We start from the raw sequence: 13,685 nt of genomic DNA, 5'->3' as shown, positions 1-13,685 counted from the left end.
TCCCCCCCCTATCCTATCTTCTCTGAAAATACGAAACCCTTCACATTCTATTCCTGTAACTACATCCTCTGCTGTTAGCCAAGTCCATCAGCATTGTACAAATCCTTCTTTCCATCAAACACAGACCACAGATCCTACATCATTCCTTCAACATAATCTATGTATAGACTCACTGGCTATCAATGCCCACCTCCTCAGTTCACCTCTATCATAGCATGGTAGGAGACTTACAATCTTCACCTTCTCACTCTTTAGTTTTGCCTCTTCTAACAACTCCTTTACATTCACCTCTCAAATCATTTGTACCAACCAAGACGATCATAACCCAGAAAAACTTGATTTTGTCACACTTTCATTAAATAATCCCCTGATCACTGGATCTCTGTACATAATTTTCTCCTTAACTTGTTTATTCGGTCAGTCTTTATTATTCATTCGAACCGCTTGCTTCTTTCTCTTTTCAATTCTGCTAATCTCTTGCCGCTTGTGCAATTTTTCAATTCTGTGCTTTGTCCTATGAAGGATAACATTCAAGTGCACAATTTCCTTTTTTTTTTATGTCCATTTCGTTCTCCTCTATTTCCACTGCTGCATTAATAACATCAATTTCAATCCTACCATCGGTACTGTCCACTCTACTAATATTTGCTGCATTTTCTTGTTACTTAACAGACACTCACTTCTGAAACACTTAATACACACTCTCTCTCCAGTTTCAATTTTCTCCAACACATCCTTTAATTTTCTTGATAAACACACACACACACACACACACTGCACGGAATAAAATCCTGCATATTCAAATTGCTCTACATGGTCTTTGCACCATTGTTCATCCACGTACTGGTATCATGCTGACAATATCGCATTAAAACAAAAAAATTAAATAAAAATAGAATGTTTACTTACAAGCTAACTAATTCAGCCAATCCCATACCCGTTTAAAACAAAAACTACAATAAGTTAACTTAATATTCTCAAATAAAATATGAAAAAGTTATTTATCCTATAGGAGTGATATTCAACTCTAACACACAATACACCAACTGGCCAAATAACTATAGTAACAACCAACTGTATATTTTGTCTTAGAGGACTTAATCTCAGACCAGACTGCTTCAAATGAACAGCTACACTCCCACCAATCTCTTCTTTTTTTTTTTTTTTGGTTTAAATTCATTTTTTTTATCATCAGCAGTAACCCTCCCCCTATCTTTCCTGAAAATATTAAACCCTTCACAATCTATCCCTGTAACTATATAATTTGCTGTTGGCCAAGTCTCACTAATGCCTTTAACTTTTGATGAGGCTGCACTACCAATGCCAAAAACTCTCCCCTCTTGTTCCTGATACTTCTGGCATGTATATAGAAGTTGCAGAAAGCTCTCTCTAGACACCCAACACCAAAATCATTTAGATACATTCCATCAGCATTACAAAAATCCTTCTTTTCCAAAGACAGACCACAGATCCTACATCATATCTTCTGCACAACCTATGTATCGATTCATTAGCTAACAACACCCTCCTCCTCAGTTTGCCTCCATCATAGTGTGGCAGGAGACATATAATCTTCACCTTCTTACTCTTCAGTTTTGCCTTGTCTAACAACTCCTCCACATCTTCCCTCATGGAATACTTTTCACCACTTAAATCATTTGTGATGACCAAAACAATCAGTTTCATTGCCTTACTTTTTTTGCATCCGGATGGCTTTACTAATATTGTGAATTTTTGGAATGCCATTCTTTTTCAGGCCAATGAAGCTACAGATACTATTGTTTCTTTGTCATAATTTAACAGACACTAATCAAGAAAGAAAGACTGAATTAATTTATCATATTAAATAAATTTCAGGTTTACTTCCACACCTCGTGTTGTCAGTAAACCTGAAATTTTTTTTTTCTTGGAAAAAATATCAATATATTAGTCATTCATTAACTCATGAATACTGAAATGGAACATCCAAAACTTAAAATATGGATTTATTCTAGATATTGTTAAAAGATATTCAACTATCGTTGAAAAAAATAAAATAAAATACAGTCATCCCTCGACTTACGTCCTTTCGAAGATACGTCCGTGATTCCAGAAATAAGGGAATAAATAACATTTTCGGCTATACTTTCAAACAAGATGCAAGCGAGCGTAAAGTAAACCTTGCATAGTGGCAACAGCGCTTTCAGCGGCAACCTCTTTCAGCAGTCGACACGTCATCAGTTCCTCTGTTGATTTTGTTTGAGAAATGGGTTATTTGTGTATTTATTGTTAAATATTTCATGATGTTTTCTGCAACATGGCCCCTGGACGGCCAATCAAAAAACCTAGTGAAGAATCACAGAAAAAGAGGTGAGCAATTCATCTTGAAACGAAGTTTCAAGTTAAAAAGCAACATGAAGATGATAAGCCTGTCAAATGTGATTGCACATGACTTCGGTTGGTCTCATTCTACAGCGACAACCATTTTGAAAAATAAGGATAAAATTAGAGGCTGTTAAAGGATCTGATTCCATTAAATCGACTATAGTAATAAAGCAACGACAAGGTCCTATCGGTGATATGGAAAAACTACTTGCATCATGGATAAAGGATCTGAACCATTTGAGGATGCTTTAATCAACTGTTATGCGAGTGAAATAAAAAGCTATTGTGTGAAAGAAAATGTAGAATTAGAAATTTTATTAATTCTAGATAATGCTCCTTATACAGATGATCTTCACCAAGTTCAAGGTAATGTTTCTCCCTCCAAACACTTTCTCATTGATTCAACCGATGGATCAGGGAGTTCTTGCAGTGCTTAAGGCTTATTATCTATGGAGAACTTTTTCACAAGCCATTTCTGCTACCGAAGGAAATGACCAGACTCATGCAATTCTGGGAAACATTCACTATTTATCATGCTATTAAAATTTTGTTGTGACTTGGGACGAAGTGATCTCTCAATGTATGAGTAGCACATGGAAAATTACATTAAAAAAGGTTTGTGCATTATTTTGGAAGTTTGTAATAGTGGGCCTAACAATCTGAATCTCGAAGTGAATGATGACAACATAATTCAGCTCACAGAAAGTTCCCCAACGAAGAATTGATCGAACTGGAAGAACAACTGATGCAGAAGAGGAAAAACAAGAAAAGGAAGAGGTTAAACAATTTACAGTGAAGGGTCTTGCATAAATGTTCTTTGCAGTTAGCGATGGTCTCAAAATGGCTGGAGACATGGACCCCAATGTTGGACAGTACTTATTTGTAGAAAGTGAAGTACATGATGCGTTTGCTTGCTATGAACAAATTTATGATGAAAAGAAGAAGAGGAATAAGCAAAGCACATTGGACATTTTCATCATAAAAACAAAGGTTACACCAGAAGAGCCACAGCCTGATCATTCCCATAGGGAAGATAATGAAGATGTGATTGTGGAGGAAGATTTGGGTACAGTACAGTTTTATAATAAGGTTTAAAAATTAAAATGACAGCATACTTATTACAGTTAAGTCTCTAACCACTATAACTCTATTGATTTAAAGTATCGACTTACGTCCTGCTGGATGGAACGGAACCCAGATGTAAGTCGAGGGATGACTGTATATTATATATATATATACACACAAATTTGAAACTTACTGCATCATGTCCAAGGTGCCAACAATCATAGTCTGTTGCTGTAACAATGGCACCATAGCAAAGCCCAACTTCTTTTGCTAGAGATACCTGGAGATTGAAAAAGGTATAATTTTAACACAACATACATTAACTTAATAAAATGTTATTTTTCTTGCATATGCACTATTAGCAAACAATTTCTTAAGAAATGCCTTCTGATTAGTAGAATCCTTTGCTGTGTATAGCAATAATGTGAGACCATTTATACTTCAATAAAGAGTTATTAAATTTTTATTTAACTTTGTAAGTTAAGAATGAACTACCGACTAATTTTTTGTGATTTTTATCATGTTGTGAATGACAAGATATGAAAGAAAGTATAATATTTTATAAATTAATACATAATTGATGGAATATAAGTTATGCAAGAACTTAAGCTGAACAATTTTATTCAAAATAGACTTCTTTAAATTCAATGTTGGCTTACCGAATTTTCCATATGTGAATATCCAGAAAGTACCTCCCATTCTGCTCAGTGCTGCCTTTACTTTACATAATATATGTTATGAATTTTTATGTTGTGTTAAAATATATATAAGATTTGTCTCATACACGAGAGGTCGAGGAACCTATAGGTACATCAGTGCCATGTTTGGGATACAGAAGAGGACTGAGACAAAAGTTTGATATATTTTTTTAAAGGGTTGTAGCTGTTTGAGAATACTGCTTGAGGAAGGCTGTTTCAGAGGACAGAGGTGGACAGAATAAAAGAGTATGAACAGAAGCAAGTTTGGCGTGTTTGCAGTTACATGGTAAAGGGATGCTGGGCAGCTACTGCTCTTGTATTATTAAGAAGTGCAACAGAAAATGGAGGAATGATGGTTGCCAATTCACTGGAGAAGTGATCATGGAAGTACCTGTAGAAGAGACATAGTGCTGAAACACTGCACCTATGAGAGAGAGGTTGAAATGAGTCTGTAAGAGAGGGATCATTGATGGCATACAATTATGAGCATAATTGCATGCCATCAATGATTTTAAGGGAATTAAATTTGTATATAGTAAAGAGTTGGTTGGGTGTACACACACACACACACACACACACACACACACAAAGAGGGGGAAAATAGTTCCACTGCATAAAGGAGGTTCCAAGACTGCTGTTGTAAATTACCGACCGATTAGCACATCAGGAATCGTTGTCAAGGTCTTGGAGAAATTAGTCAAGAAAAGAATACAGTATTGGATAAATGAAAATGGGATATTGTATGGGGGACAACATGGTTTTGTGAAGGGTAGATCATGCCTCAGTAACTTGCTCACATTTTATAACACAGTGACGGCTGAACTGGATAAGGGTAATGGGTTTACAGTGATTCTACTGGACCTTACAAAGGCCTTTGACAGGATACCACATGGAACTCTAATCAGTAAACTGGAGCAGATGGGGATAGATACAGGGTTGGTGAGATGGATAGGAAGGTGGTTGGAGAGATACCAGAGAGTGGTTTATTCAGGAGTTCAGTCCAAAAGACGACTTGTGACTAGTGATGTGCCGCAGGGCTCTGTTCTTGGACCACTACTTTTCAATTTGTTCATCAATGATATAGGAAAGGATCTGAGAGTAAGTGTTCACTTGTTTGCTGATGATGCAAAGTTGGGTAGAGCGATTGTGAGTGCACAGGATGTCAAAATTTTACAGGATGATTTGAATAGTTTGGAGGACTGGGCTAGGAAAAATGGATGTTCATTTAATGTGGCAAAGTGTAAGGTTATGCATTTTGGTAGTGAAAAGAATAGCAGCAGTATATCACATTGGTGGAACCGTACTCCAGGAGATTGATGAGCCCAGGGATTTGGGAGTGTTGGTGGATAGGGAATTGAAGTTTAGGGGGCACATTGCAAAAGTGGCTAAATCAGCTCATCAAATCACTTGGCTTCTGAAAAATACTTTAACAAGCAGAGACAAACAAGTTGTTGTTCCTCTGTATCAAGCCTTGAAAAGACCCCATCTAGACTACTGTGCCCAGATATGGGCGCCAGGGTTTCTTCTTGATGGAGAGGAGGGGGAGAGGATCCAGAGACGAGTGACCAAGATGATAGCAGGTCTGTGGAATGAACCCTATGAGAGCAGGTTGAAGATTTGTGGGTTGCAAAAATTGGTCGACAGGCGGAAAAGGGATGATATGATTGAGACATTCAAATTACTGAAGGGGTTCTATAAGATTAATCCAGAAGATATTTTTGAGAATAGGACTGGTGGTGGTGGGACTAGGGGCCATACATGGAAGCTGGGCAAGAATGTGGTTAGCAGGGGTGTTAGAGCTAGGTTTTTATGTTGTGGGTGCTATGACTGTGAATGAGTTCAAGGTGAGGTATGATAGATACTGTGTGAATGTCGAATAGTTGTTCTTGACATGATGTTAGGGCCTCCCTCGATGAGTCTGTAGACTCCTTGGAGTTGCCCAGAATAATAATAATAATAAAGTCATATGAATTACATCATCAGGGGCATTGGTGTATAAAAAGCTAAACACAACTAAAAAAGATTAAATTCATAGTCCATTAGATGTTTCTAACTGTAACATTGAAAAAAATTGAAACATTCGTTACTCAATGTTTGTTGAAACGTTATTTGTTGTCACGTTCTGTGCTTCATGTGGATGACATTTTTGTCATTTGACTAGGAACGACAGATGAATTAATTGTTTTTAAAGAATATCTTAACAGAATACACCCAAATATAAAATTCATTTTGGAAATAGAAGAACATAAAAAATTACCTTTCCTGGATATTCTCATAGAAAAAAATGAAGAAAAAAGTAACTTTTTTTTTTTTTTTACAGAAAATTGACAACTACAGGAAGATTTCTTAACACAGTCTCACACCACCACTCCTCACAAAACATAGGTATAATAAAAACCTTGAGAGACAGAGTATGTAAGATATCCAGCACGGAAAAAAAGTAAAATGAGGAATTACACTACTTAACACAGAACCTCACACTTAATGGATATGAACCAAAAACAATCAAGAAATTCCTGAACACAGCTCCCACAACCAACGTAGAAAAACAAGATTTCAAGAACGCAATCTCACTACTATACATCAAAAATGTCACAGACAGATTAATGACATTGCTCCACAAGTACAACTTAAAAGTAGCTTTTCTCCCTTTAGAAAAAATATCAAGATTCCTACATCCACTGAAACTTTCGCAGCATCCCCTAAAAAAACAGAGGTCTATCAAATCTATTGTTCTCGTGGTATTTGTTACGTAGGCCAGACGGGAAGGTCAGGAGAAATCCGTGTGGCAGAACATAAAAAAGACGTAGAAAAAGGAAGAGAACACATATCAGGCCTAGTTTTCCATACAACTTCCACTGACCATAAAGTACTTTGGGAAAAAACGATCATGTCATATATTGAAAAAACTGTTTCACAAGGAAATTGAAGGAAGCGGTAAAAATGCATAGAATTCCTACTCGGTTCAACAAAAACTAAGGTTTGATATTACACCAAGTGTGGTTGGCATTCATAAAAAATCTAACTTCCTCGGATCTTAGACATAACACATGCGAAGCACAGAATGCGACAACAAATAAATGTTCCAACAAACATTCAGTAACGAATGTTTCAATTTTTTCAATGTTACAGTTGGAAACATCTAATGGACTATGAATTTAATCTTTGTTAGTTATATTTAACTTTTTATACACCAATGCCCCTGATGATGTAAGTCATACGACTCGCAAAGCTTGTCCGGTTTTCACGTATCCTGATCATATTTAATAAACATGTGGTCTCAATACCGGAATCTATCTCTCGAACTACTGACCTACAGAAACCTTCGCACACACAAGGTATATTATTCTTATCATTTTGTAAGCTTTATGGATAACAAAAAGTGTTAAACCTGATTTCAAGATAGGAAATCAACAAGTTACAATAACAACTAACCAAATTAAGTAACTGACTTTTAAAATACAAACAGTGTTAACAAATACTGCATGCATTTAAAAAAAAAATAATAATAATTAATTTGAATAATTCACATAACTGTTTACCTCTGGTACAGTTGTCATGCCAATAATATCAGCACCCCAGTTTCGATATAAATTACTTTCTGCTTTTGTTGAATATCTAGGTCCTTCAATTACTACTAAAGTTCCAAATGGATGATATCTGTAACCTAATTCTTTAGCTGTTTCTATAAGTACCTAAAGATTAAAAGTGATGAACTATATTAAAATCCATGATATGAGAAAACATAAAGAAAATAGATAAAATCTTTCTAGCAGGATAATATGATTTTTTTGCACTGCCTAAGCAATGATGAAGCTGTTAATGTGCTGGCATTCAGGAAACACATACATAGGAATGTAATACTTGGTGAGGAGAGGTATAGGTTTGTGAAGTCTTGCCTTAATAATATAATCATTTTCTATAATTAGCTACTATGCAGGATGTTACAACAAAATTAGGTAAGCTGGAGCTTACGGAAATGAATATAAAGCTTCTTCTTCGTTGCTTGTGCTTTTAAGCGTTGAGATTTTGCCAAAGAAATTTCCATGCCGTCCTATCCAAGGCTTGTTGTTTTGCTTCTTTCCAGTTAATTCCCTTCTTTTCCAATTTTTCTTTAATTTCCTTTTGCCCACCTTTTCTGGGTCCGCCTATGTTTCTTTTTCATATTTTCTGGCTTTCGTATACTATTTTTGCTATTCTTCCATTTGATTAAGATGTCCTCATTTGGGCTTGTGCTATGAATTGGTTCAGAGGTGCAACTTGAAGGCTGTCTCTTATAGTTTGATTTCTTATTCGGTCTGGTCTTGTTATTTGTGCCACTTTCCTAAGATATTTCATTTCAATTATTTGCAGTTTATTTGTGTTTCCTGTTGTTAAACCGAAGACTCGCAACTGTATGTTAATGTTGGTACAAAACACTGAACGGTACACTGCCATTTTGGTATTCTGGATGACTTCTTTCTTATCTAGGAGTGGGCCTTTCATTGTATAGGAATGCATTAGCAGAGCTAATCTCAGGGTATGGTCACTTAAATAGAATGGGTGAGGAAAGATTAGCAAAACAAGTGTCCTCTGCCAGGTTGGCAGGAAGACCAAGATATAGATGGATTGATACAGTACAAAGTGCCTTAGATGATAGAAATATAAGATCTGATAATACTGGCGTCTTGACAAGTAACAGACTAATTTGGAGGAAAATTGTAGATAGGAAGTTATTAATGATGTAAATTTTTCATGTAGTACTATCATATCCTGCACACCCCTTGAGGGTACAAATCAGGAATTTGATGATGATTTATTTTAACAGTTATTCAATTTAGTCAAAGGAATCTTGCAACTTATTTAGAAGTATAATATCATCTGCATAAAATAAAGAGTTAAGATTAGGATCACCAATTTTGATTAGGCTTAATACAACTTTCCTTCCTAATGTGATCCATACAATTTTTTTTTATATTGAGTCCAATACACGAGAGGGTTGGTAGATCAACCTATAGTACTAGTACCGTGTATGGGTTGGGAAAGAAGGTACTTGTTCACATTGGATTTGAATGACTGTATATTGTATTCCTTAGAGAACACATCAAGGGGAAGACTGTTCCATAGTATAGCAATTGCAGGAATGGAGGAGGAGAAGAAGAAACTTGTTCTGTGGGTTTCAAGGTGCACTGTGTAGGGATGTTGAGCAGCAGCTGCATGTGTTCCAGTGAGCTTAGTACTAAGTGGGGGAATTATTGATGCTATTTTGGATGAACATTTTCCATGGAAATATTTGTAGAAAACACATAGTGCAGAGACCGATCGTCTGTGCGAAAGTGGGGGGGGGAGTGAGTTGGTAAGAGATGGGTCATTAATAAGTCTGATTGCTCTCCTCTGTATTGAGCATTTTCAGGGAGCTTTTTGGGGCCCCACCCTATATGTCGGAGCAGTATTCGATGGTTGGACAAATTTGTATAAGGTTAACAGCTGTTCAGGGTTGAAGTAATGTCTTGAGCAAAAGTGAAATCCTAGTTTTTTTTAGAAGCTGAGGATGCAATGGTTTCTTGCATCTTCTCTCCATATGAATTTGTGTACATGTTTATGTTCGAATGTGGTGTTGCTAATAACTAGCCCATGTCCTGAACAGAAATCAAGCAGGCACTAATCATTATTATTAGATTTTCTCTTTTCTACAGATTTTCATTAACCATTTCTATGTCATGTAATCATTTCCTACACTGCTGTTTAGATCTCCAACAAGGACCAACTTTTCCTTTTTCTTTCTGTCAGCTGCATTCTCTAATGCCTCAAAAAATTTCTCCACTTCTTCCTTAGTAGAATCTTCTGTAGTATCATAGGTACAAATAAGTCTCATTGTCCAGTTCTCCATTCTGATATTTACCCACATCACTCTACTTGATACTGCCTGCCATTTAAGAATGGCAGGCAATATCAAGTAGAGTTGTCCTTGTGTTTAGAGTGGAATGCTATAACTCCTTTTACTTGATTGTTATTGCCTGAATACAACATTTTGTATTTGTTACTTAGAACAATCTCATCTGTTTTTGACTACTTTTATTTCAGTCATACCTATTATGTTGATCTGGTAATTATCCTGCTAGTTCCATTTCTATTCCATTGATAGTTCCAATCTTGAACTCAACTTATGTTCAGTTGGGATATACACGCAACCCTTGTATAACGCGGATGTTAGATTCTATAGAAATGCCGTGTTATACGAGACATAGATCACATAGAAAAAGTAGAGTTCAGAAATCGTTTTTTTTTTTAAATTATATAAACAACAATGACATGTCCAACAAAAATAATATTTTTATTTAATTCAGGTAATTCATGTAAATATGACAAATACGTAGCATAAAATTATAAAAATTACAAATTGTACATAAATTTCATTGCACATAATGCATAAATGTTTTAGACACAATAAAATAAAGCGCATAGTTTAATCGTCATCACAGTCTTCAGAAATAACATTTCGTAGATGTTCTTTAAGTGGCCAGAGGTCGTCACCACTTGAAATCTCTTGGACATCATTTGTATAATTCTCATTGCATACTTCGGCTGGTTTATTCATCAAGAAGTCAGTAATAAGACTTTGCTTTCCACTATGTTGCAATTTTTTTATTAAGTTCATAATATGGCACCAAACAAATATCCAATTGTCTCGTGAATTTTCATGAGCGCTCCATTGAGGGATCATTATCTGTAAAATAACTTCCTAACTTTCTTGCCAAGTCCAATCCTGCTAATTTCTTTAAACTGAATTCTTTAATGGATTCATCACAATCAGAATCTCCAGCAGAACTTTCCCTGCCATCTATTAATTTTACCAGTTCCTCCTCATTTAAATCTGTTTCTTCATCAATTAATTCACTAATTTCGTTTTCAACCATATCGCAAAATGCCTCTCCACCAAAAATGTGCGCGACTTCTATTATACGACGTAGCTCGGCATCCACTGGAGGTACGAAATTTTGTTTCATTATGGCTTCAGGCCATATTTTTTTCCAGCAAGCTTTCTGCGTAGAGGGTTGTAATTCCTTAATGGATAGAGAAATAATTTTTACACAATTCAATATTGAAAACTCTTTCCACACTTGAGGCAGTGTCATGTTTGGATTAGATTCCATTTTTTCCAAAATTAATTGAAACGTTCGCCGAATATAATATGACTTAAATGTTGATATTATTCCTTGGTAGATTGGTTGAATAAGTGAAGTAGTATTAGGCGGCAAAAAAAGTTATTTTAATATTCGGATGGCTTAAATTTGTTGGGTGGCCTGGTGCATTATCTAAAATTAGTAGAATTTGAAGTCCATATTCTTTTTCTTTGTGTAACTTTCTACATGGATACAAAATACTTGAAAAACCAATTTTCAAACATGCTAGCTGTAACCCATGCCTTTTTGTTGGCCTGCCAATAAACAGGTAGGATGGACTTATCGAGCCCTTTCATCACACGAGGATTTGAGAATTGGTTAATAAACACTGGTTTTGTCATGTAATCACCTGATGCATTACTACAAAACAGTAGAGTAATTCTATCTTTGGAAACTTTGATCCAGGAGCTGATCTTTCATTTTTCGAAATATAGGTGCGTTTTGGCATTTTTTCCCAATATAACCCAGATTCATCTGCATTAAACACCTGGTCTGCACTGTAACCACCTTCTTTAATGATTTTTAAAAGTTCTGCTGGGTATTTCTGGGCAGCTTCAACATCTGCTGATGCTGATTCTCCCTGGATTTTAAGATTATACAAATAAAACCGTTTTATAAAGTTTTCGAACCAACCCTTACTGGTACAAAATCCATGCTGAGAGATTTCTTCTGAAGAATCTTGATCAAGTTCTTTTAAATGTTTATAACTTTGAGAGCTTTTTGCTTAATAATGTGTCCATCCAAAGGAATTTTCTTTTGAGTGCAATCTTCTATCAAAATCATTAGAGATTTCTCCATTTTTTCTATTAGAATATCGCGAACACGAGCAACGCGCTTTGCACTTACCTTTGACCCAGCAATAACACTTTCTCGGATTTTATGTTCATTTTGTTTGATTGTTCAAATTGTTGATTCATTTAAATTCAGAGTCCTTGCAACAACTCCTGGTTTTTCTCCAATTTTCAACCGATCCAAGATTTTAATTTTTTCTTCGAGAGAGAAATGAATTTCCTCTTCAATGTTGGTTTTTTCCCTTTCGTTACAGTTTTAGTGGCCATTACAATAAAAATAAACTTTTACATTTAAAAAAAAACCATTACAAATGTATGTAACTCACCAGAAAATAAACTGCTCTGCTTGAAAATAACATACTTATGATTTTAAATACGCTTTCCTTTCAGAAAATGAAGACAATTTTCAGCAATAAACACTTTATACAATAAACTCTAGATGGTGAACCTACGGCACTCGTGCCAGAGGTAGTTTGAGAATTTTGTTGCTGGCACATCAACGATTTACAGGTGATATCTTTTTATACGCTTATAAATTATTAAAGTTTTTTTTTAATTGTTACAATACGTACAAGCTGAATTTTGTTTTACACAAGACAGCAGCTATAAAGACGTCATATGATTGGTGCGGTATTAACAAAAGATCACATGACCCACAAACAAAAGCAACCGACAAGTGTTGAGTTGAAATGCTAATTCTCTTCAATCGAATTCCATAACATCTGAAACTGTTATAACAACATTCACTATTAGTTTTAACACATTCACAACAGGGTGTCATTATCGTTCCGATGGAACTTCTCATTACTGACTGGCTCAACTCACACAAACGTTTCAACCCTTGGTTGAATTTTATGGCTTCTTGTTTGCATTTGAGGTGGCAGGCAAACTCACACATTCATTATATGGCATGTTTCAATTCTTGGTAGTCTTTTATTTTAAGTTAGCCTTTGTGATCTGTCATAATGACATCGAGCATTTCAAAGGCAATAAAAAAAAACACTTTTTCATAATTGAAAAATTGGACAATAGTTTTTAGTTAGACACTGTGTTTCGGTGCAATATATGGTTTTGCTTAAGTCTATACAGCATAGTTTCTGTGAGAGGGGACATGTGATATTTATTAGTTAGCGCCGTTTTTATTCCATCTGTCTCTAATTGCGCTATTTGTTGAGAATGACACAGACTGCAAAAGCCCTCTGTACAGTACCTTATACTTGTAACTACTTGCGCGATACGGGCAGACACAAATTTAACGAAGATAAAATTTGATTTTTAAGTCAATGATGTGTGGTGAAAAATATGAAAAAAAAAAAAAAAATAAAGGGTTACTAGAAATTGTAGTCCGCATTGAACAAGGGATACAATTTGTAGACTGCGTTATATCGAAACCACATTGTATAAGTACGAGGGTTACCTGTACTTTGGGATTTGTTTCAGAAACTGACTTTGTGCTGTTCACTCTGGTTCCCTGACAAACAATGTGGGGATTTCGCTGGGTGAAGTCCTAGCTGGCATGAAATTCTGTTATATTGTACCATCATTGTACATTGTGGTTTAAGTGAATAGGAATACAATTTGGTTGGCTAAATTAAAAACTGCCA

General features: G+C 35.5%; 1 protein-coding gene across 1 annotated transcript in view; it reads right to left on the bottom strand.

The window, feature by feature from the left end:
• Positions 1-13,685, bottom strand: part of LOC150094426 (S-methyl-5'-thioadenosine phosphorylase-like) — a 97,382-nt gene that overhangs the window by 35,352 nt on the left and 48,345 nt on the right. Inside the window, exons 6-7 of the mRNA XM_090412315.1 lie at positions 7,670-7,822; positions 3,623-3,709 (exon numbers count right to left, since the gene is read on the bottom strand). Of these exons, the coding sequence (XP_090268441.1) occupies positions 3,623-3,709; positions 7,670-7,822 (240 nt within the window). The remainder of the gene's footprint in view (positions 1-3,622; positions 3,710-7,669; positions 7,823-13,685) is intronic.

Source organism: Typopeltis vanoorti, chromosome 22 (genome assembly GCF_054136105.1).
Source record: "Typopeltis vanoorti isolate ZY-2024b chromosome 22, IOZ_Tvanoo_1.0, whole genome shotgun sequence".
Classification (NCBI taxonomy): domain Eukaryota; kingdom Metazoa; phylum Arthropoda; class Arachnida; order Uropygi; family Thelyphonidae; genus Typopeltis; species Typopeltis vanoorti.
This window is presented reverse-complemented; position numbering and strand designations above follow the sequence as displayed.